The 23,089-nt window shown below is 40.2% G+C and overlaps 1 protein-coding gene across 1 annotated transcript in view; it reads right to left on the bottom strand.

Annotated features, from left to right (window-relative positions):
- The window catches only part of LOC115806521 (cadherin-7), a 55,973-nt gene that overhangs the window by 3,826 nt on the left and 29,058 nt on the right, over positions 1-23,089 (bottom strand). Inside the window, exons 3-9 of the mRNA XM_030767265.1 lie at positions 18,610-18,777; positions 15,831-16,018; positions 14,739-14,992; positions 12,680-12,816; positions 9,119-9,240; positions 3,371-3,488; positions 2,143-2,394 (exon numbers count right to left, since the gene is read on the bottom strand). Of these exons, the coding sequence (XP_030623125.1) occupies positions 2,143-2,394; positions 3,371-3,488; positions 9,119-9,240; positions 12,680-12,816; positions 14,739-14,992; positions 15,831-16,018; positions 18,610-18,777 (1,239 nt within the window). The remainder of the gene's footprint in view (positions 1-2,142; positions 2,395-3,370; positions 3,489-9,118; positions 9,241-12,679; positions 12,817-14,738; positions 14,993-15,830; positions 16,019-18,609; positions 18,778-23,089) is intronic.

The raw sequence follows: 23,089 nt of genomic DNA, 5'->3' as shown, positions 1-23,089 counted from the left end.
GCTGAAAAAAAGGTTGTTCTCTGCTTTTCACACAGTATCTGAGCCCAGATGAAGAGAAAAAACTACTCTGACCTTATCAATAATTGTGACAGAGTTCTTCAAGAATGCAACTAGTCCTCTTTGAAACCACACTCAAGGTTGTCAAGGAATGTAAATATGTTATGTGAACTTTTTTTTTTTTAGTTGTAAAGTACTGTTCCGGGATCAGTTTACATCTTTCCAAGTACTTTTCCAAATGCATACAATTATATGAACTACAAAGAACTAATTTTATATCAGTAGTCTTGCTTTGGAACTACAGATAAATACTGACCCGCATGTTATCGCTCATCAAGTTATTTTACCTCTTACAAAGTTAATAAAATTAAAGGTTCAGTCGACTCTCTCTACTATTCCAAATCAGAAAGACTTGAGGAAAACATTCTACTCATTCATCCAATTCACAGAATGAAAACCTTAAAACAAGCTTAACATTCACACCCACAACCCTTTGGTTACTGGGCTGTTTCCCTTAGCAGGGGATCACCACAAACCCAATTCAGCAAGTATTGACAACAAAACCTCACATCTCAAGAGCTATTTCTTACAACTAACGAGTAACTTGTTCGGCTACTGATCCGTATAAATTTAACAGACATATGTAAGGGACAGAAAAACAAGTCTGTAGCATAATGAACAGTCCACTGTTTAATACGTCACTGTTGCAGTGTGTAGTCAGGACGCGTGACCTCAGACTGACAGCACCTTTTGAAGCTAGCTGGATTTTCAGTCCAGTCAAAACAATGCAATCACAGTCAATCGAGAGAGCAATCAGAAACAACAGTAGATAAAGGCTAATAGAGGAACAGAAATCCGGACCTCGCACATAAAAGACAAGAGATGAGGGTGCAAAGAGTTCTCTAACGTGACAAGGCTGGCAAAGGAAAAGAGGGAGAGAGGGACAGACAACTAGGTCAGGTAGATTATTTAAAGCGACAGACGAAAAGGGAGAAAGGAAGAGGAAGGGAAGGTAGAGGGGTGGAGAAAAGACAGAGAACATGAAAGGGTTTTAAAAAAGAAATATGAGACAACAGGAAAACGTGTGGAGAAGGGAGCAAACAGGCTTGGAATGATACACTCGGGATGATATCAAGATATGCACCCAAACACAGACATAATGAGGCTTTGTGGTTTGGTATATGAGACCGCAGGCTGCTCATCAGTGGCCTTTGGCCTGGGGTTGTGGTTTAAAGAACAGGGGATGCTTTCCATTAGCTTGAATAAGTCAAACAGTCTTTCTGTTCTCGGCTGCCCCTTTGAAGTCGTCATTTCAAACAAAACCGTATTTCAAGACACCAAATTGGGCAAACACTGACAAAACTCTTTAAAGCTCCAAAACTATGGGGTGCTTTTATCCTTTATTTGGGGTTAGTGTATTCTTTTAAGGTTACAGTTTGAATCTAACTGCTATGCACTGGTGAAAATTTGAAGCTAAAAAAAAAAAAAATCTTTAAGGAACTCCTGATTCTTGCTGAAATAGATGACAGAACAGACAGTTTGTGATTTCAAATGCACACTCAGTGGAGTTAATTAGATTTAACTCATTAGCGGGTTTATTCGCACTGATGTTCTGCTGTAGACTGGAGGCAGCAGAGATGTACAGCAACCAAGTGTAAGAGCAACCTGGAGAGAAAGAGCGGTCCTTAAAAGTCACTCAGTTTAAAGGACTAAACATGGGGAATAATGTAAGTCTGTCAATAATTCATCAAAATAGCTTGGTGATCTTGCTTAAGATCGTCCGATGGATTGCACTGCTGTGCAAAAAAAAATGTACACAAGGTTTGATAGTGTACACAAAGTGACTAAGATAGCCTAGTAACAGTGCTATCAGTGACTTGCGATGATGCAGTATTCATAAAGAGCTGAAAATAAAGTAATATAACTGTGAGTATGAATAAGCATGCACTAACAATTTTATATAAAGAATTTACGATAAGACATCTTCTTATTTAAGCTGTGAATGTTTGAGTCTCAACATCCCACGTTACCTGCCTGCTAGATATAGAGATCGTTTTCTGCTCAAGACTGTATTAACAGGTATCCTACAAGTAACAGAGATCGTGCAGTGATAACAACCTTGTGGTGGACTGCGTATGACCTTACCCAGCAGTGTAAGGATGCAGCCCAGGATGGCAAGCAGCGCTCCGGTGCTGAGGCCCGCTGGGAGAGAATAGGCCACCGCGCCGCACGCCTGGGGCACGCCATCTCCGTCACAGTCACACACGCGCACCGACAGCGTGTTCGTGCTGCTAAGAGCCGGGGTTCCGCTGTCAACGATGAGAACGGGCAGTCGGTACAGAGCCTGTTCCCTCCTCCGGAAACCCCCTCGCTTTGTGAGCACAGACGCCGTGTTATCTTGGACAGAGCAAAGGACAAAAGAAGGAAGGTTCAGCATCAAAGAGGTCAATTACCAATTATCGGAAGATCTGTGAATGAACTGTGAATGGGCTGAACATCCAGATGGATCATAACCCCATTTTGGTGTGGATCAATAGAGAGACAGGTCTCAGGTGGGGCAAAAGAATAAAAAAAAAATCTGTACAGACGTGCTGAGCAGGAATAGTGAAAATCAGCTTGTAAATGATCAGATTTTAGTTTCAAAGCAGACTTAAGCCAAATTATGCGTTATCGTAATATCTCATTTTCTTATTCTTAGCAGAAGACAAATTATGACAGCAGATAAAAATATGAAATACAAATGAGAGATACAAAGAATTTTGTCACAACAAACAAAGACAAAACATAAAAGAAAATCGTTGTGTGAAAACAGTCGAGACGCTTAGCGATTAAATTATACTTTCAAAGTGGGCCGCTATCAAAAGATCTGATATTCATGTTGCACAACACTCTTTAAACCAACAATTAACATTCATTCAGATTCTAATCCATCAATATGAATTCAAAAGTGAAACGAATACAAGCCAACGGAATAAGCAAGAGAATCTTATTCACGGATGATGGCTTAAACTATGATCACGCTAGGACACTAAAGATCATCCGCATGACGCCTGAGGACACCGGTGTGCCGCTGATGGTTTCCGGGTCGCAGTTGCGTCGAAGAGACAGAATACTATACTCAAGATTTGTCACCTGAAGTAGAGTTTAGCACATAGAGAATTGTAGAAAAAAAAATGACAAAGTATAATGCAAAGAGATTTAATTGAATTTATGCCCCCACCCCTCTTGAATCTGAAACATATGCTTGTGGCATATAATGAAAAATGCAGAAATTTGCTTCACTTTGAGAAAGAGACTATTCCAACTAATGAAGCATAAAGACCATAGAGACTAATGAATTCTGTATTGATGGCGTCCATGGGGAGAATATTACCTTTGTTGTCTCGGAGGGTGAAATTGTGGTTTCCAACGGCAGGCGCAGCGAGAGAGAAGTAGAAGCGATGGCCACTTGGTGGTTCATCTTTGTCCACGGCGCTGATGGTCTGGATGACCTGAGAAAAACACAGTTCAGCCTCGGGATGAAAGACGTATTTATGGCTATCCTGTTTACGTTCTTTCACTTACAATGTTTGACATTCATTCAGCTGATGCTCTTGCGTGTGGTCAACTCACATCTATGACTGCCCGTGTAGAGGTTAAAGACCTCTGGCGCGACCTTGGGGTTAAAAGCCGTGATCATTGACACACCGAAGGAGAACCAACGTGCTCAGGCTTAGAGCTCCCATCCCTTCAGATTCCTGCTCCCATCACTTACAGCCTCCTCTACTGACCTGTGGTCAGTAATTAGCTCAAAAACGCAATTCTAAACCACGCTGCAAAGCACCTGTGTTCGTTTCAGTGGCTGTTTAGCACCTACAAAAGACACAGGTTAAATCCAAGCTACATCCAGGCTACACCTGTGCAAGCGGCAGTAAATCCAGCATAAGGCGGAAGTCAAAGACGACCAACGCATAAAATCTACACACACATCGATGCGCCGGTACGTGTTTTAATTGAGGGAAGAGAAAATTAACGCTTCTAGCTCGCTATCCAATATCACACATGTACTTTTACTAGAATATGGAGCCTAACAGAGGATAAATGTTGGATGATCATGAAGTTCATCATCATTTATGGGATAAGCTGAAAGCAGTGTTTTGTTTATTTTTATTACTTTTGTGTGTGTGTGTGTGTGTGTGCGTGTGTGTGTGCGTGTGAGCAAGTGCAAGCTTCATTGCTTATCACTTGTACCAGGACTAAGTGGTTATTTGGCTTTGGCACAGCACTGATCCAGGGATGTGATTACTTTAGAGATCTAAATTTTATGGGAAAGGACAGGGATTGATTTTTTTCCAGACTAACCTATGGAGACATTGTCTTATTTGTGAGAGGTTACAGAGCTGATTCAACTTGGCATTGATCTAGATAATGGTATACAAATTGTATTGTATGAAACAGCAACTAAATAGACCCTCGTGTCGAGGCAATGAGCAAAGGTGAAAAATCAATCGTTAAATAACGTCACGGAAGACGCGAGAGAGAAGAAGAATCAAAGGCCCTCGAAGTAAAACTGCGTAGAGCTCAACATGCCAGGAATTCAAAACATCGCAGACCGCCCCAAAAAAAAATGTACCAAGAAAAGCCAAGTTTTGCTCTATCAAGTTACTTACAGTGAACTTTAGTTCTCAAGTTCAGTTCTTGAGTGTATATTTTAAAAATAATGTGCTCAGATATGACCACCTTGGTAAAGAATGGATGAGGTTTTAGCTCAGACCTGAGAAATTACAGTTCAGTCTCACAAGGCCAAACAAGGACCCCTGCTCTCTCTTACATAAACACGTTGAGCATAAGTTGAACAACTGCTATTTGACCATTATTCGTGATGACTGATGAATTATGAGTGAGTTGTATTTCATATCTAAAAAGCAGGACAATTCAAGCAAATCTTTAGCAGAGCTTGAATAATTTGAGACTCAGATTTAAACTTTAATTTGCCAGGTATTATTATTTTTGCAAAGCCCATTTTCCATCGAATTTATAGGTACTATTTCTTTTATAGTTTATTAATTTATTTTATCTCAGCCCCCTCTCTATAAATGGCCTCAGTGTGACAGAACAGGAAAAATAATAAGAGAATGGGTAAGAATGATTATTTGCACCTTAATTCTATGTCTCATTATATTATTATAACACCACCATATTGAGAACAATACAATGGGCCTGTTTCCAAAACAAAAGCTTATTCCTTATTACAAAAGTATTCCTGGGCTAAATTACATTTCAAATGGAATATTTCCTATTTGTGTGGTGTCTACTCAGGATCAAGGCTTAGCCCCTGTCTGAAAAACTGTCAGTACCACAAAATTCATTTAAAAAAAAAACAAAAAACAAAAAACAGTCTATTATCAGTATGTTTAATATATTCTCCCTGGTCATCAATGCAATGCCAAACACTTAGCATCTGACTGAAATATTCTTCTGTGGCATCTTTGATGTTCGATAAACACTAAAATGAATTTGACCACATTTGACACTAAAGGATATATCAGCTTCGTGCTAGACAGTGAACATTGTAAAGATGATAAACTGATATGAAATGTTTTGTGAACGGCATATTAATAACGGCAGCTCTCTTTTTGTTGTAGTCAGTACTCTGCAAAGCGGCTATAGAAACACCGACATAAATATACATTGAGGGGTATAGTCTGCAGACAGGATGGTTTCTGTGACAGTGGGAATAGAGACATCAGATACTACTGAATTAAAAGAATTTATATATATATATATATATATATACACATAGAAAGAGTCTAATAAAACACACACACACACACACACACACACACACACACACAATATTTAGGGTACAAAACGGTTTGGATTCTGGGAGTTGTTAACTTGCTTTTATCAAATACCAGATGGAAATGGGAGGGACACATAAATATTTACCTGCAGAGTTACAGGTTTAAGTGCTGTGAGGGCTTGGTTTTAATCTAACCATCTGTTTTAAACACTGGTGACAGACATGTGAGTTACCTTTCTGTAGTGAATGGCTTGTTGCGTCTCAGTGTTTGCTTGGGCTATGATTTCACTCCATTGAATTGTCTCAGGAACGGGGAGTAAAAAGCCTATTGTCGAATAAAGTGTCATTCCAACAGAAATTAAATTCTCCTCCCTGCACTCTCGGAGCCAAAATGCAGACAATAAGTCTCATTAATACAATGTGGTCAGAGCTATGCCAACCGCTGTGAGTCCTTTCATTTACATCAATCCCGATGCTAGCAGCAGAAAGCGCTGGCGTTCTCTTAAGAGCCGTGTGACACGAGAACTGCGGTAATTGAAAAAAAAAAAAAAAAAAAAGAAAGAAAACAAAACTTTCCAGTGGATGTTTGCTGGCTGGTTACCATGGTGACGAGGGTGGCACTGTCCCCCAGGGTGGTGTAGTTGTGAGTTCGTGAGGATGTCTCACACTTGGGTTTCTCAAGTTCATTTCCTCACGAACGTTAGCAATAACAAGGCAAGTAACACCAACCGCAGAGCATGCAGCGAGCTCTGCTGCACCATCGTCACGGCAACCAACCAGTCCCCTTCTTTCACTCTGCACAGTTACGCTTGAATGGAAGACAGGATTGCCACCCTCTACTCAACCTATACAACACATAAAATGTTTTTACACTCTACATCAATGACAGAGACCTTCAAAAATTCATACTGTATTTAAGAACTCACCTTGGAAATCCATTACCAATTCAGGGTTTCATAGAAGTTTTGCACAATATAGGATACTTGTTATGTAGGGTTGGTTAAGAGGAACAAATTGATTCTTATGAGTGAGTCGTGTTATGTGTCTGTTTTCGTCACACTGGGCACAGCCAGACTTGAAGGGACAGCAGGGGGTAGAGAATATTTCTCTCCTTCAAACTCAGAGCCAGCTTCCTATGGATACAATATTTTGACACAGTCGGTGTCATAAATTCATACCATCTCTTTACCAGAGTTACAATACTGTTATTTGTGGAAGCCAGCATCACTGAACAGCTCAGTGGCTAGTACTGATTTATTTGGAAAAAAAAAGGCAAGTTATGTTTGCATAAAGTATACACAACTTCAGCAATTAACATTTCAAAGGCAGACAGCAAAAAGATACACCTAACGTGAGAGATCTTAGCATACACTAACTTTGACAGCATATGTTTGAGAGCATTTCAGTATTACAGCTCAACCAGTCTAACAGCATCTTTATGAACAAACAAACAAACAAAAAACTTGATTTGTACCTCGCAAAATGAGCAAGTTCAGTTTTAACACTATGCCAACTAAAGGCACACTATCTCTTGCAGCAGTGCTCAAGGTGGCACCAAAATCAAATCGATGCTGCCCGTCAACTCCAGATGGTGCGACTATCCTGCCAGCATTCTGTGTTTTGCCAGCCACTCATACCCGTTGGGCTGGTGGGATCTGGGGGGGTGGGGGGTGGGGTGGGGGCTTTGGTGTGTTAAAGGTGCCCACTCATGGATGTAATGTCTACGATGAAAGCAATGAGAATTGATCACCCCTTCATCCTCTCCTCCTCTCACCGAGCCCCAACCCCTCTACGTAATACCAATTAATAACGTGGCGTAAGACCGACACAGTGATGATCCGTAACGACCGCCGTCTCCTCTGAGGGCCACGGAAGCAAGATGGCTTTAATTAGCCACTGAGAAATGGCAGGTTATTACAAGCTCTCTCAAACCCATGATAATCTGCAGTGTTACAGAACCACGGCGTTGAGAGACCAGGGCAAATGTTATTATTTCATGCCTGTCAGAGGCAACACCAGGAGAAGGCAGCCTGGTCTTGGCTTTTGGGTGGTATAAAATAGAAACAGTCTGTTAGTGACAGGAACAGTTGGAAATGAAGGATGCCACAATGCGGTTCCAAGATGCCGAGATACTGTAGCTCTCAGTTAAGATAAGTTATGGACTGTTGACATAAACAGACAATAGGATAATGAACTAGAGTGTTTCTCACGAGAAGTGTTCAGGAAGAGAGAATTTAAGCGAACATAGGATAGATATTCATAGTGTGGTACTGCCATCAGAGATTATGCTACAGCAAAATACAACAATAAATCTAAAAGATACAAAAAAGGGAGACTCTGTACCAAAAACAAAACAATGGAAATATAACATTACAACACAAAGCGCATATATTCATTATCTCTTTTTTTTCTCTCTCTTTCTCTCTCTTTTTTCTTTTTTTTTCAGTAGGGGACGCAAGCAAAACAGTGACAAATACCTCTTACAGGAATAATGCAAATATACATTAAAGACTAAGCCTAATAGCCATTTTTAAACCGATGCATCAAATTGATCAATTGCACTTACGTGGGTCGGCAATCTGGTTTTTCATTGCTTTTCTCTGATTGTATTTTCCAAATGTCAGGAGCAGACAAATTGCTAACATAAATGCATTTAGTCACAGCTACAATAAGACCAAATGCAAAATAACTCAAGGGGGAATGCAGTGCGACACAAAGCAGGGAGTCAGAGAGAAAATTTAATACAACCCCTATGTTATTTAAACATGTCTTCTTTCTTTTTTCTTTCTTTTTTTTTCTTTCTTTCTTTCGATACAAACACACTTCACGCATGACACTAACTACAAACATCACATATGAAAAATCAGTAATGGTGTAAAGTCCCTTGGAAATTATGCAAAATAATACTGTTTAATCATATTCTATGATTCCTGTATAGTTTCATCTGACATGCAAACATTGAAACAAATATTTTTTCATTATATAGTTACATTTCCAATGGAATACGTGTCAGATCAGCTGTAAATCATATACGCTTGAGTAACCACACTAACATATGTTGATGATATGAAGAGAAAAAAAAAACAGAATCTCAATACTTCCAAAAAGCACTTCGTCCATGGCATATAGTCCAACTCATATAATGCGAATAAAATCAAATCTTAGACTGCATTACCATCTTAGCATTCCCTAACTCATAGATATAGTCAAAAGAGAGTACGGATACAAATACAAATGCAGGTGCAAGAAAAGAGAGGTGTACTGACTGGCTTTGGGGTAGGAGTACATAGGATTCGGTGAAGTTTGTGAGTTGTTATGAGTGATTGGCTGCACATGTACCTGTCCAGGTGCAGTGTTTTCACACAGGAGGGTTTCATAGTCAATGGCGAACACTGGAGCATTGTCATTGATATCCATCACCGTGATGAGGGCCACACCCCGTCCCACCTGCGACGGATCCTCTGAGAGAGAGAGAGGGAGAGATAGAGAGAAAGAGATAGAGAGAGAGAGAGAGAGAGAGATGGAGAAAGAGAGAGAGAAATGAAAAAGAAACTTGACAGGGGCAATGCTTCTCTAGTGCTCTTGCTTTCATGTTCTGCTCTGCTGTCATGCAAGATATTGTTCTTTCAATGAGAAAAAGTGAAGTGTGCCTTGTGATGAATGCTGCCAGTTTTCTGTAAAACATAGATAAAAGTAAAAAAAAAAACAAAAAACACACATCCAACATAGGAATGGCATGTCAAGTACAATTGTTCTGTAAACCAATAAGATTTGTATGATCAGAAAATCACTTTTCACAAGACGTTAAAGTGGCTGTCCCTCATCCGACGTGTCTGTGTAGAATTTCTCAGTGCAATTATTTTCATTCAAAACGTATATTTTTCATCAGCATGTTTTGTCATTTTTAAGCAGTGAGATAAAATCACTGACGTAATGGATTAGCTGTGCTCCTGTGTTATTTTGACCTAAAATCTGACGAAATAAAAGACAAAGAGAAGCTGATTAAAGAAATAACACAAATAACAGATTTTCTCTTTATCGAGCACGTCGTTCCATAATTCACTGTCTGTGGTGGAGAAAGAATGAGAGAATTCAGTCAAATATTTTCTTTACCTTTTGATCAAAACTGCATAAGCCTGGAGTGAATTATGGTCCATTGCTCTCTACAGAATAAATTCAACTCAGTGAAAATTTCGCTTAAACCAAAGCAGGTGTGGAGGGTTACAAAAAAAAATTCACCCAGTTATTAAACAGGCAACGTCAACAGACACCCGATGATGTTTGTTTGTCTGTCTGTCTGTCTGTCTGTCTATCTATCTATCTGTCTGTCTGTCTGTCTGTCTGTCTGTTTGTTTATTTGTTTTTATTTGTTTGTCTGTCTTAGGCTGGCTAGCTGATGCAGACATCAGCTCACATGATTGTGTCACGTGAGCAAACTCGGAAATTAATCCGTTAGTTCAGTTTAAATAAATAGTTTGTTTAATGCACCGATTTAGTGTCTGTGTTATGCATTAGTTACCATTGTTTGTTGCAGATTAATATAGGATGTCAGTTAATGAGCTTTTGATGAATCCTGAGTGTTTTTACTGAAACCTTTACTATAAATTCAACATATAAATTGAAGTCATCGTTTGTATTAGGCTGTATTTTCTTATTCTGTAATTTTGAATGAAATCAATACATGTAAAAAGAAAGAAAGAAAGAAAGAAAGATGCCATGGTGTAAAAAATAACTATGAATTCATTCATTCATTCATTCACAGCACACACACCCCCCCCCCCCCCGCCCCCACCCATCCTCAGGGCACAGTCATAGTCAACTCTGGTTAACGTTAATGCTTACTGCCTCAAGTTGAATCCATATTCAGTAACAGCAGTATAAACTCTGCAGCAAAATGGTACCTATTATTTTTTCTTCATTTCTTTTTTTACTTTCTTCTTATGTATCTTCTGTATCCCATCACAGAGATTACAGCACACATGTCCGTATGCCACCAGCCCAGGGCAGTAAATGATTATACTGTCATTGAGACATGACATTATTATGAAAAGTGTACATTCATGAAGTGAGCGGATCAGTGTAAATATTTTTGTATCTGACATCAAATTTTTAATAGCATACACAAACATGTGTTCAAAGCTCATCACAAATCTACTGTGTCAACAATGAAGCATTCTTGCATTTTGTCCAGCAGCAATGAAAAGTGACACAGAGAATCAGCAGGTAAACTGCAGATTGTTATACAGATGTTGCATGGCAACCACTGTTGTACACAGGCATGTTCTATTCCAATTTGTGACAGTAACAACAGTCTCATTTGGTGAACTAAACAGTTGTTTCTTAGACAAAAGATTGTGGGTTTATCAGCGTCACTGAGCAGGCATGCTTTTTTTCGGTTATTACTGTCTACCTCTAATGCCCAGGTATTCAGTACAGACAGAATTAAGGAGACATAAACATGAAGGAAATGAAAATAAATATTTTTTTATGACACGACAGAAACAACCTTGCCAATGCTGCTTTTTTTTTTTTTTTTTTTGCTGAAGTTGAGACTTTAATTAAAAATAACCTTGCCTTTTATTTACACTAACCCACTGCGACATGTTATCAAATTTAAAAAGTCAAAACTCAGCTAATCAGATATACCCACTTTAGGTTCACATAAGGCTGCATTAGCTGAGTATGCTTTCTCCCCATCACGTATTCTGCACACAGCTGTGAGCAACAGCTCTGTGTGTTTCTGCATATTTTACCACTGCGTAGACCCACTGACTGATTTTGCAAAGTCTGGGAGTGTAACAATAAAGATTTAAAAACAGGTTGGGGGAAAATACAGAAATGAGGTTAGAATAAGAAAAAAAATATATTATAATAATAAAAAAAAACAGACCACCTTGTTTTTTTTCCTCCTCACAAAACACAAGGCAAAAAAGGGGAGAACACATTGGGTGACACATCGTTCCCAGTATGTTTTATATAGATAAAATCCCATTTCACATCCCCATATATGGGGTTTTTTTTTCAGACACTGTAAATCAAGTGTCCCAGATTGAGTGTGAGCAGTCATATATATATGGATATATAAGTGAAATGAGGACAAACTGAATTTTTTTTTCAGCATACAAAAACAACATTCTCTCACTCACACATTTAAAGTTACTAGAACATCCTCTCGGGCAACCAGGCTAAACTGCTAGACATGCACGCATAAACACGCGCAGACGAACACCTCATCCGTCAACAAAACCGGTTATGAAGATTGTTAATGAGAGAAAACGGGAGAAAATGTGAAGTAAGAGTTGAAAGCCAACAGCACTGACAGCATTAGTATCACAAAAGCTATTCATTGCAACACAAAGGGTGATGATGGGCTAGCCAGTCTCTATAATATAACTCCTTCAGTATACATAATGCCATGTAATTACCTGTTTATAAAGCTTTAATGTTCTCAGTCAGTTGTAGTATAAGACACTCCTTGTGCAGTGTGGGAGAGAAGAGTATGACTCAGAGGGCAAGTGAAAGCTACTTTGTCCTTGTAACTGTTGTATTCTATGAGGAGTGCACCTGTCACCTTGGGCCAATCATATTTGCATAGTAAACAGCATGCAGGAACGCCCCCCCCCCACACCCCCTCCCCCATGCCTTAGTCAGCATCTCTCTTCTTATTCGCCGTCACACAACGAGGCCATGGGGTCAAGACCAATCCCAAGGGTCTGAATTAGCATCCCTATTGTGACCCACATGTACTTGCACATTACATTAATGCAGTCACACTGGTAGAGACAAAACGGGCAAGGCGAGACAGAATTAGCAAGTGAGGGGGTCCACAGAGGTTTACAATGACACAGAGACACCTGGCATAAGGATGTCAAAGGGCTACGAATGCATTTGTCTACTCACGGCTCTCCATGGCGAAGATGGTGATGTTGTGGACTGAGTTCACCTCACGGTCCAGCGGTTTGGCTGTGCTGATTACTCCCGATTGAGCATCCACATTGAAGAAACGCTCCAGGTCGGTATTCCGGTCAATGGAGTACCTTAAGACATCGAGAGAGCACAGGCATTGCCCAGCATTCTGAACTATCCACAGTGCATCATCCACACCTGCTTGCTAACTACTCAATAACCACCAAAGTCCACCTCTAATGCAATACTCCTTTTTCCTACAAGATGTGATGCAGAGGTTCAACTATCAAACACTGTTTTTTTTTTTTCTCTCTGATGCTGAGTCAGATAAACTGTGAGAACATTCTCCTTCCCAAATCACTTGTGAATAATGAAGACAATAGGGGATGCTAATCTACTTTATTTTAATGAACTGCAGCACACAACTGTAATTTTTCAAACAGACTAAAATGCACTCCCGTCACATGAAGGTATACAGACACCACTACTACTAATGCACACTGCAATTTGCCATCTCAGTCCCTCCCTCTATTAATAATGTGGTACAAGCCTTTGGCAAGGCTATCAGATCAGCATTTAAAAAAAAATATATATATATATATATATAAATACTACGCACCACTCTGTTCATAAATAAATATTTATATTTGAAAATGTATGGCATACACCATTACAGAAGTTAAAAATGGTAACTCTGGAATTTCTAGTGTCTATTTAAAAAACTGGAATATTTAATCTGCTTTTTAACTCCTGTGCCAATCAGTTGTGCTTTACCTCCAGATGTTGCTGTCATTAAGATGACTGACAACACAGACATGCCAAACATCAGCTTCATCTGGTCTAATCAGATCCCAATTAAAACTCCTTGATAAGTTTTCTCCGCAAAATCAACAAATTAGTTTCACCATTTGCTTTTCCGATCTTTAACATTTTGATACAAGAACTGACATATATATAACGACAGTACATGAAAAATAAATGGTACATGTAAAAGAATCTACACATAGACAATAATAACTGATGTCTGAGTTCAACATACGACATGTTATTCAAATGTAAAAAGAGAGCGGCATGACGTCCGACTTCTGCAGTCAAATGGAACGGGAGCTTTACAAGTACCAACAAAAAGAAGCGAAAAAAAAAAGAAACCATTAGCAACCACAATGGTCAAGCAATTTAATGCTCTGATTAAATTTACTGACAATCATAACAGTCCAAGCAGGGCTGCAGTGTAATAGTGTTTCAAATTAGCCAATAATTGGGCAGAACATTCTTTGAGTGAATTAAAGCTGACGGTCTGTCTGAATGGTTGTTTGTTGGTTTTGAACCCCCCCCATGTCATGTGCTGACTGTCTGTTTTTTTTTTTGTTGTTGTTGTTGTTTTTTTTCTACAGGAGGGCACATCCCCATTCCGGGATGCCCTTTCACTTTTGCTGCTGTGGCAAAAATATCAGGAAAAAAGAAATACCATCTGGCCTTCTGCAGAATCTGTTCCATAAACAGTAACGCAAGGTGGACGAGGCCAGTGTCCTTGGTCGGTTCGGCCTGTCCTTTTAAACCAAACCACGACAGGGAAAAAAAATGCGTCTCAGAAGAAAAAAAATAGTTATTGATAAAGGGGTCTTAAACATTTTAATCTGAAAATGGCTTGTAGTTTCAACACTGCTATGACAGGTTGCATTCATCCACTACATTACTACAACTGCTAATTGTGTTAGTGTGTGTGTGTGTGTGTCTCAAAAAGGAAAACAGAGAATCCCAAATTCCAAATTTATCATATAAATTGTGATGCTGTTCTAGTTTTTTTTTTTTTTGTTTTGATTTGTTTTGTTTTTTTGGTTTTTTTGGAAGTTACAAAATATTGAGGGAGTGTAAACTAGCCATCCACACATGTGAGAACACAAATGCATATCGAATTCTGAACAAGCAAACTAGACAGACTCAGCATAGGTGGTTTTTCTAGAAAGAGAATCAACTTTACTGAAGATGATTTGTTCGAAATCATAAAGATGATCTGTAAAGCTGAACTGTGATTTGTGAGTGAGGGTTATACCTGATGGCGCTGTTGGAGGAGTCTGGATCGTGGGCAGAAACTGATCCGATGATGGTGCCCACCTTGGCCGCCTCAGAGACCACCATCTTACTGAGGGGTGTGGAAAAGACAGGCGGCTCATTCACGTCCTCCACCATCAATCTCACTGCAGTGATGTCACTGAACGGGCCGAGGCTCAGGAACTGGGGGTCAATATTTCTGTTGGTGGCCTCAATCCTTAGAGAGAAGTTGCTCTTTGTTTCAAAGTCTAGAGGCTAAAGAAGGGAGAGAAGTAGAAAGAAAGAAAGAAAGAAAGAAAGAAAGAAAGAAAGAAGTGCACATACAATGAATTTAAGGGATTTTCCTAAGTGCTAGACAATACACAAGACACTGCTCCTCTAACTCTGTAATATTGAATGTGTACTGTAATATGTATAATATGCACAGACAATGTTGACTTGAAATCATATGCAAGAATAGTTCAAAAATGAATATCCAACTGTTCCAGAGTGAGCGAGAAAAAAATGAAAGCCGTAAAGTTCAGTAACCTTTAAGATGCAGACGCGTACTCATGGGCTTATCCTCACTAAAATGCATTTCTCATCTGGAAGGTTTTTATTGACTCAGTGCCCTGTGAAAGCTGATTATTGATCACATTAAAAAAAAAGAAGAAGAAAAAGACGACCAGCCAGATGGGAGAGTAAAAAAAAAAAAAAAAAACACTGCAGAATTGAGACATTTGAAAAATAATAAGGTGGTTTATCAGATCCATATTGTGACCAGACATATGGATTACGATGGCCTTTATATTTGAGACTCTGGTAAGCTGCGATTTCATGAACATACTAGTAAGTAGAGACAAAAATGTGAGAGGCAAAACAAAAGACAATGCAATAAACAAAACTAAAACTTGATCAGAGATAAGAGTAAAAGTTTCCCTGTTCCATTGTGCTCCAGAGAAACGTGTAAACTACACTGGTTCTATTTGTTCTCCATTTCACTTCCCATCCGTCACTGTATTACTGCATTATTTCACATAATGTGTTTTCTTTCCTAAGTAATACATAAGTGTGTTTATAAGAGAGGAAGTGGTTTCTTAATCTGCTCCATTACCTTCTGCAGAACGATGACCCCCTCTTGTGTTTCCTCATCAGTGGTAATCTTGAACATGCCTGGGCCATCCCCATCCACAATCCTGTAGTCCATCTCAGCATTGGAGCCAATGTCTGCGTCAGTGGCTTTCAGCCTGGCCACCACTGAAGCGAGGGGCAGAGACTCCAGTACAGTGTACTGATAGGATTCTGGAGAAGAGAAAGGGTTGGACTGTAATTACTTCAGACCCATTCACCTCCTGAATGCTACTGAGGAATTCTAAAGCAAATTCAGCTTGACAAAGAACCTTCAAAGCGATATCAACAGCGCTTTAGGCAGACCACATCAAGGCGTGAAGAGCAGATACTCTGTACTATGACCAACCAGAGAAAGAAGAAAGACTCAACAGATGAAGGATGAATGAGTATAGATATGAAATCTTGATGTGGAATTAAAAATAGATATTTTAAGACATGTTGTATGGACTAGGGTCACATGAAGGATGCGACATCATTACTATTCTGATAAACATGATGGTATTTGTTGAGGTGAGAAGTTTTTGATTAACATGGAGACAATGGAGTTTTAATGGATTAAAATTGGATCAAAAAAACGACCAGTTTTCAGCGCCACAGATGCTGAGTGTGTGTGACAATACTTTACTGTGTTGCTTCGTTCTGTTCCTCAGGAATGAAACTGAAAGTGTTTTATGTAAAGGGAAGTGGAAAATGATGGAATCCTGCGATTCATGCCACTGAGTTTGAAAGTTTTTGTTTTTTTTTAAATCTCATTTTCCCGATGGAGAAAAGAAACCCAAACTTTCATTTCACAATTTGGAATGTTCAATTACCCATGATCTTTTGTAAGACTCCCCCACACATGCCAGGCACTTCAAATGATCTGAATAAGACGAGAACACACTTTCTCTGACATGCGGGACAAGCCTTCCTCCGCAGCATCTCACGCTTCGAGCTGTTGAACAATGAAACATGCTTGAAGCTATTCACACAGCGTTAGCTGCAGTTACACACTAGACCATCAGTGACCACCGGTGAACATTTGACCAGGGTTAGTGGTACTCTATTCAAAACACCTGCCTGAGGGGGGAAGACCAATTGTTTTCACCCCGGCGTCGGCAAAGTGTTGATTACATCTAAGAATTCACATCGCATCTAGGCCTTTGTTTCTCTGTTGAAATTACACATGAAATCTAAACAATTGACTAAAAACCAGAATGTGTAGTGCATTGGAATATATCCTACCTTATCCATGTCTGAGCATTATTCATGTTTTAGCTGTGTCTCCATAGATTCATCATTCCACATTCATCAGAGCATCACAGAAATTCTATAGAGATCATCTTCACAGTTATAATCTCTCTGATCATGAGAAGGGAGCTCATTATCAGACCTCTATGTGCTCTTTACCCCAGTGGTCCTACCATCACACTCTCAATGCTAATTTCACTCCCATTGTTTGCTGGCGTGTAATCTCTGTAATAGCTTTTTAATTTGCCATGGAATAGCAGCTCCTTACAGACCGAAAGATTGCTTTCTCCCTCTCTATTCATTTTCTCTCTCCTCTTACTCTCTCTGCATCTCTCTCTCTCTCTCTCTCTCTCTCTCTGTCTGCCCCCCTCTCCTCTATCCTCTCTCTCTGTTTCTCTCAGTATCTCCCTCCCTCACTCTCTCTCTCTTTCAATGCATTGCCATCACCTGCTGTGTGGTTCGCCTGACTCTCCCCTCGATCTCTGCACCCCCCCACCCTCCCAGCTATACAGCCTGAGGACTCACTCTGCCCCAGTCTGTTTGATGCTGTGTAATATACTATTGATTTGGTTTGGCAATGGAACAGGGGTTGCGAGAGAGCATGACAAGGCCCAGCCCTTTGTCTGTCTCAACGGGAACAATGGCAAAGGGTTAAAACAACATCACCGGCAACCTGTGGAGGAGGCCAGGGCAGCCTACCCAAGGCCTTTCCATGGCTTTCACACGCACCTTGAGGTCTAGCAAATTGACTTGGCTTTCGTAACAGTCCGAGCAGCGTGCAGTACAGCATGAGGCTGGCAGTAGCCACATTATCAGTGGTAAAAACCGATTACAGGAGCCTGGGATTATCACTCGAGGCACCTTTACTCTCCTTGAATCCTACAGCCTCGCCTGGAACCCATTAGCCAAGCCGTGAAATAGACTGACGACGACTGGGGGGGGGGGCGGACAAATAAATAAATAAATGAAATAATTGTCCCGATTTATCCACGTTTCCTGTAGCCACTGCTGAATACATGCACCTGCACTCTGAGTGGCAAGGAGGCAAAGAGAGGGAAATATGGATTTTATTTAAAAAAATAAATAAATTAAAAAAAAAACCCTCGAATGCGGTGTGGGATTTAGATCGATGATAAGAAGAGGAAACTTGCTACAAGCACACAAGTGAGCAGATGGAGAGATGGGTGGGGGGGGGGGGGGGGAATGCAACGACATACGTCCAAATGAAGATAGCTGATCTCTTCAAAAACCTCCGCCTCCTTCTGATGTATCATCATAAAGCGTATTCTGTGAGCCGAGTCCTGTGATCGCTACTTTAAGTGAAAAGCTTTTGACTTTAATCTCAAGTCCTAATGCAAACACGCCGCGGGGTTATCGTTTTGAATGCTCCCAATATGGATAATGTCATGTGTCCTTTGAGAACATTCGGAGGGTTAGTGCCACAAGCTGTGAGACGAACCTGAAGCCTGATGTGTGTATGGGAGGGAATGGGCTGGCGGGGTCGTTTGAGGTGATGAGGCATGGACTCTTACTTCGAGAGAAGCGTGGCGGGTTGTCGTTGACATCGGTGAGCGTGACAGTGACAGAAGTGGTACCAGAGAGGCCACCCATCTGCCCCACCATGTCTTTGGCCTGGATGACTAATACATACTGGTCTCGGGTCTCCCGGTCCATGTCAGGTAAGGCTGTCCTCACTATGCCTGCAAAAAAAAATAAAGAGAAAGCCATGAAGAGCAGGCCTGTGCCTGGGTCAAATACTGTTAAAACATGCGCCAAGAAAATAATAGATTTTCTTTATAGTATACGTTCGGAAGCCATTTGGTCGCTTCCACTGGCAGCTGGGGTACAATTGAACCAGCAGTTCTTTTGATGTTTGGTTTCCCTTCTGTAATTTCTTGAGCAAAAACAGCCTCTCATTTTTTGAGTTCACAGATGTGCTCAGACACTCTGCAGGATTCTGGATCTACAGACCATTTCCAGTGTGTTGGCAGCAATTAGTTCAGCTGTGATACAATGTCAAAACAGTAGGATGAAGCTAAAAAAAAAAACAAAAAAAAAACCTCTTTCAATTCCAGCATTTCCCCAGCAAGGTGTGATTGTGTTTGAAACCATAGCCAGCTATGGAGCCAATGGTGTTTCAATAATTTTTTTTTTTTTTTGTCATTTCGCTAAACAGTGTTAGTCACTCTTTTAGCACAAAAAAGTAACTTGACTGGTAGTCTCCCTGCTAACAGTCAAAGTAATTGCACCAGGGCACAACGTACTCACTGACTGAATTGGTTGTGAACAAAAAAATCCCCTCTAAAAGAAATTGAAATCAGTATTTTATCTACAATCTACCAATCTAGAGTAGGTGCAAATAAAAGAAAAAAAAAATCCAACCAAATTACTGAGGGAGAGATTAATAGAAAATTAACTTTAATCCTCCTCAGGCAATTATTGTTGGATTCAGAGTTAATGACTTCAAATATTTATGTCATCTACTTAAAACATGTTTAATGCAAACTCACATTGGATACAGAAGATTACTTTAATCATAAAATGGAATGCATAGTTATGTGCCCAAAATAAATGTATTTTTGGTTTAATCTCATGACAAAGTTTTTAATATGCCTCATCTTATTATCTTGTCTCATTATTTTAATACGCCTTATGTGCATGTCAGTATAGATTTGCATTTTATGGTTTACTCTCTACATTCTCTTAAATTATTTTTGTTTACTTTTTTTTTTTTTTTAAACCAGTGTGTGCAATGTGTGTTATGAGTATCTTATAGTAAGTCTCATCAAATTTAAGAGGAATATGACCAAAGTGTCCTTAGGAAAATTATTCTTTGGCAAAGATATATTAGACTGAGATCTGTTTCAACTAGACTTCAGAACTGAACTCTATGACACTCCCTTGCCTAGAGCACCATAAACTGTTATAAGCACATACTAATGAATCACTTCCAAATCATTTAACAAAAACTCAGCGATTCCGACCTGAAACTGATGTGAAGGGAAAATGATTAAAAACCTCTTACATCACCACGGAGTTCATACTTAAAGACATCTTTGTCAAATGAGGCCCAATTTGTGATTAGTGTGTAGGCTCTGAGAATGTCTGATGCTCTGTGCACTCTAAAGAACTAATAAAGTTAATTGGGTAAACAAATGATGATTCACTCAGGAAAAAATTTGGCATTTAGTCAACGAAATGCTGCATTTGGCCTAGAGAATTGTCTGTGTGTCCAGTATGAAGATTAAAGGAAGCAAAGAACACAGACCAATGTTAAATATTATTGAGGAGAAAAAAGTAAAAAAAAAAAAAAAAGTGCTGGCTCTCTCTAAGACGAGAGACCAAAACAAATGCTTAGCTAATTGCTCCCAAATCAAAAGAAAACTAATACACAAAATCCCACCATGAAAGGTCACCGAACCAATCTCACTGGAATCCATAAACACATCTTGATATTTAAGTCATAGAAAAACAACTGGGATTTGGGAAATGTCCAAAGAGGGATCTATAATAAAGCATCAAAATAAAGATCTCCAAAAATCTTTAAGATGTAGAGAAATTCAAACGCGTTTTATGATATTTCGCTGTGAGTTAGAGAAAACACATATATTTATCTATTCAGAGGTACAGTGAAGATCAAAAGAACTGTGTGGTTAAACAGGTTATTTGAGGCTTTTCTTCCAATAGCACCTTTTGAACCCTTTTCAAATCAACAGAGGACTTGAATGGTTGCAATTTTCTTTTTTTTTTTCTTTTTTTTTTATACTTTGTGAACAAGCATCTTTACATTTCAAACAATATTTGAGGCAGGAAAAAAAAAAAAAGGGTGCCAGGGATCACCATTATTCTTTCATTGTGAGACCCCCTTCATGTTCCTTATCAAAGAATCTGTCAAACAGATCTGTGGCCTCATGTTTCTGTACACCCCCAAAACATCCATCGATTTCAACATTTGTCTCTCTGTGTCTTTCTCTCTGTCTAACCCACCATGCCAATTAGTCAGCATTGGTACGAAAACCAGGTCTGCAGAGAGGACACTTGAGAGCCCCGGTGACTGACATATGTCAGAGAACAAGCCAGCGAATCCTGATCAAACCTCCTGCCTCCCATCAAAGGTTTAAAATCTCATACCACAGGAAGAGGTACAGAATTCAAAAATATGTACTCAATAATGCATCCAGTAGTGTCTCTTTTTTTTTTTTCTCTCTTACAGATGTTGTAAATAAAGGGTGAGGGGAAACCAAACTCTGAGGAGATGTACATCCATTAAATAAAGCTGCCTAATGATAACATTAAAAGAGATGAGAGGCTCTCTGAGAATCTAATTCAAACCACCACTAAAAGTGTAGCCCATGCGCAAGCAGCAGTAAACAAAGCAGCTGATCTTATTAAGCAAATATAGGCTTCGCACACAATTGATGTACTTATTCAAAATAAGCGGGAGATCCTCGTGGTGACGCTAGGAAGATATTGGTTGGTTTTAATGATGCTATGAATCCTGACCCAGGTCAGACTGAAGCTGTGCTTTGTGTCCGGAACCATGCCGCTCTGCCCCGGACCGGCAACACTCATACATCTCCCAGTACAGTGCCATGTCGCTAATCCACTCAGCCATGTCTTCATGCTGTCGTTTGTCTGCGGGAAGCCCCCTTTCCTCCACTCCTCCCTTTTCTTCCTATCCTGCCCTGCCGTGTTCTTTCCTTTTGGTGCGTGTGTGTGTGTGTGTGTGTGTGTGTGTGTTAGTCTCTCCTGTCGCCGTGCCATTCTGGAACAGAGGGGCGATGATTAAAACCCCTGCGTCAAACACCACGGCTTGGCCCCCTGCGCCCCGCCGTGACACCCCCCCCCCCCCCCCCCCCCCCTCCAGCAAAAAGCCAGACACAATGCAACCGCACATTTATCAGGGTGACTCCCCACCAGAGGTGGCCGGACAGGGAGGACAGGCGAGGCGATGGGGAGGTAGGGCTTCATCCCAAAAGCGGAAGATGAGGTCCCACAATTCCTCTGGCAGAAAGTAGGCGGTGACAACGGGATGTAGCGACGAAGGAGCCTCCGGAGAGAGGAATGGCCCGGCTGATCCAAAGGTGACGGACACAGGCTCTGATTCTGAACACCAGACCTGGGTCTTTTTCTCATCCAGCAGTCTACTGCTGGCACTGAGTTTCTCTTACTGAGAAGACAGGGGCCTCAACCACATGACCAGTACCCGGTACGCACGGACTGATTAAAGAAAAAAGAAAAAAACGAATCCGATGCTTCCGTAGCATTTCAGGGGTTTTACCGCAGTCTTACATGCATAGCCGTACGCTGATTTAGCATCAGTTAATGGGACGTGATTGTATCGTTTAAGAGCATGAAATAGCTCAGTTCGCAGGTTAAGGTCATGAGGGATTTAAGAACATCAACGTATTTTTTTTTCCCTGAAAGTCTTTTAAAACTGAAGGACTGATTTGAAGGAGAAAAAAGAGAGAGTGTTTAGGCAGTCATTTTTAGGGAGTCAAACAAATTTCATTTGAAGCACTTAAAATTGTATATCACAGGATTCATAAATTACCTCTCAGTTTCTGTCAATGTTGCTCTGTTCTGAGAAAGATGAGGTAGGCTTTGTTCAAAACAAATCAATTACCCCACAATGCTCCCTTACTATGAGCTAATGTGGAGCAGCCTTTTACCTGTTTAGCAAACCTGGAAATCCAACTACAGGACCTCCAAGAACCCTTGTCTATTTCAAAGTAACAGCAGGATTACATGTACTGAAAGCATCTTAAGCCCTGAGCAGTGGTTTCCTTTCTGAACTCGCTGTCTTCAGTTGTCTGCTTTCTTCTCTCCCTTCACTCAGTAGCCTCACCTTCAAATAAAAGTTTCTCTGCTATTACCTGAATCTTATCAGGTATGTCACCTTGAACTGTACAACTGCCTTGCATCTCCCATCCAGTTTAAGTTTAATGAGCGTCTGAGCAGAGGTCTGGACTCTGTGAATATTGCTGTCTTTTCAGTGAGAGAGGGAGCACA

The sequence above is a fragment of the Chanos chanos genome, chromosome 3 (assembly GCF_902362185.1).
Source record: "Chanos chanos chromosome 3, fChaCha1.1, whole genome shotgun sequence".
In the NCBI taxonomy this organism is placed as follows: Eukaryota; Metazoa; Chordata; class Actinopteri; order Gonorynchiformes; family Chanidae; genus Chanos; species Chanos chanos.
The sequence above is the reverse complement of the archived record's forward strand: the minus strand, read 5'-3'. Positions and strand labels throughout refer to the sequence as shown.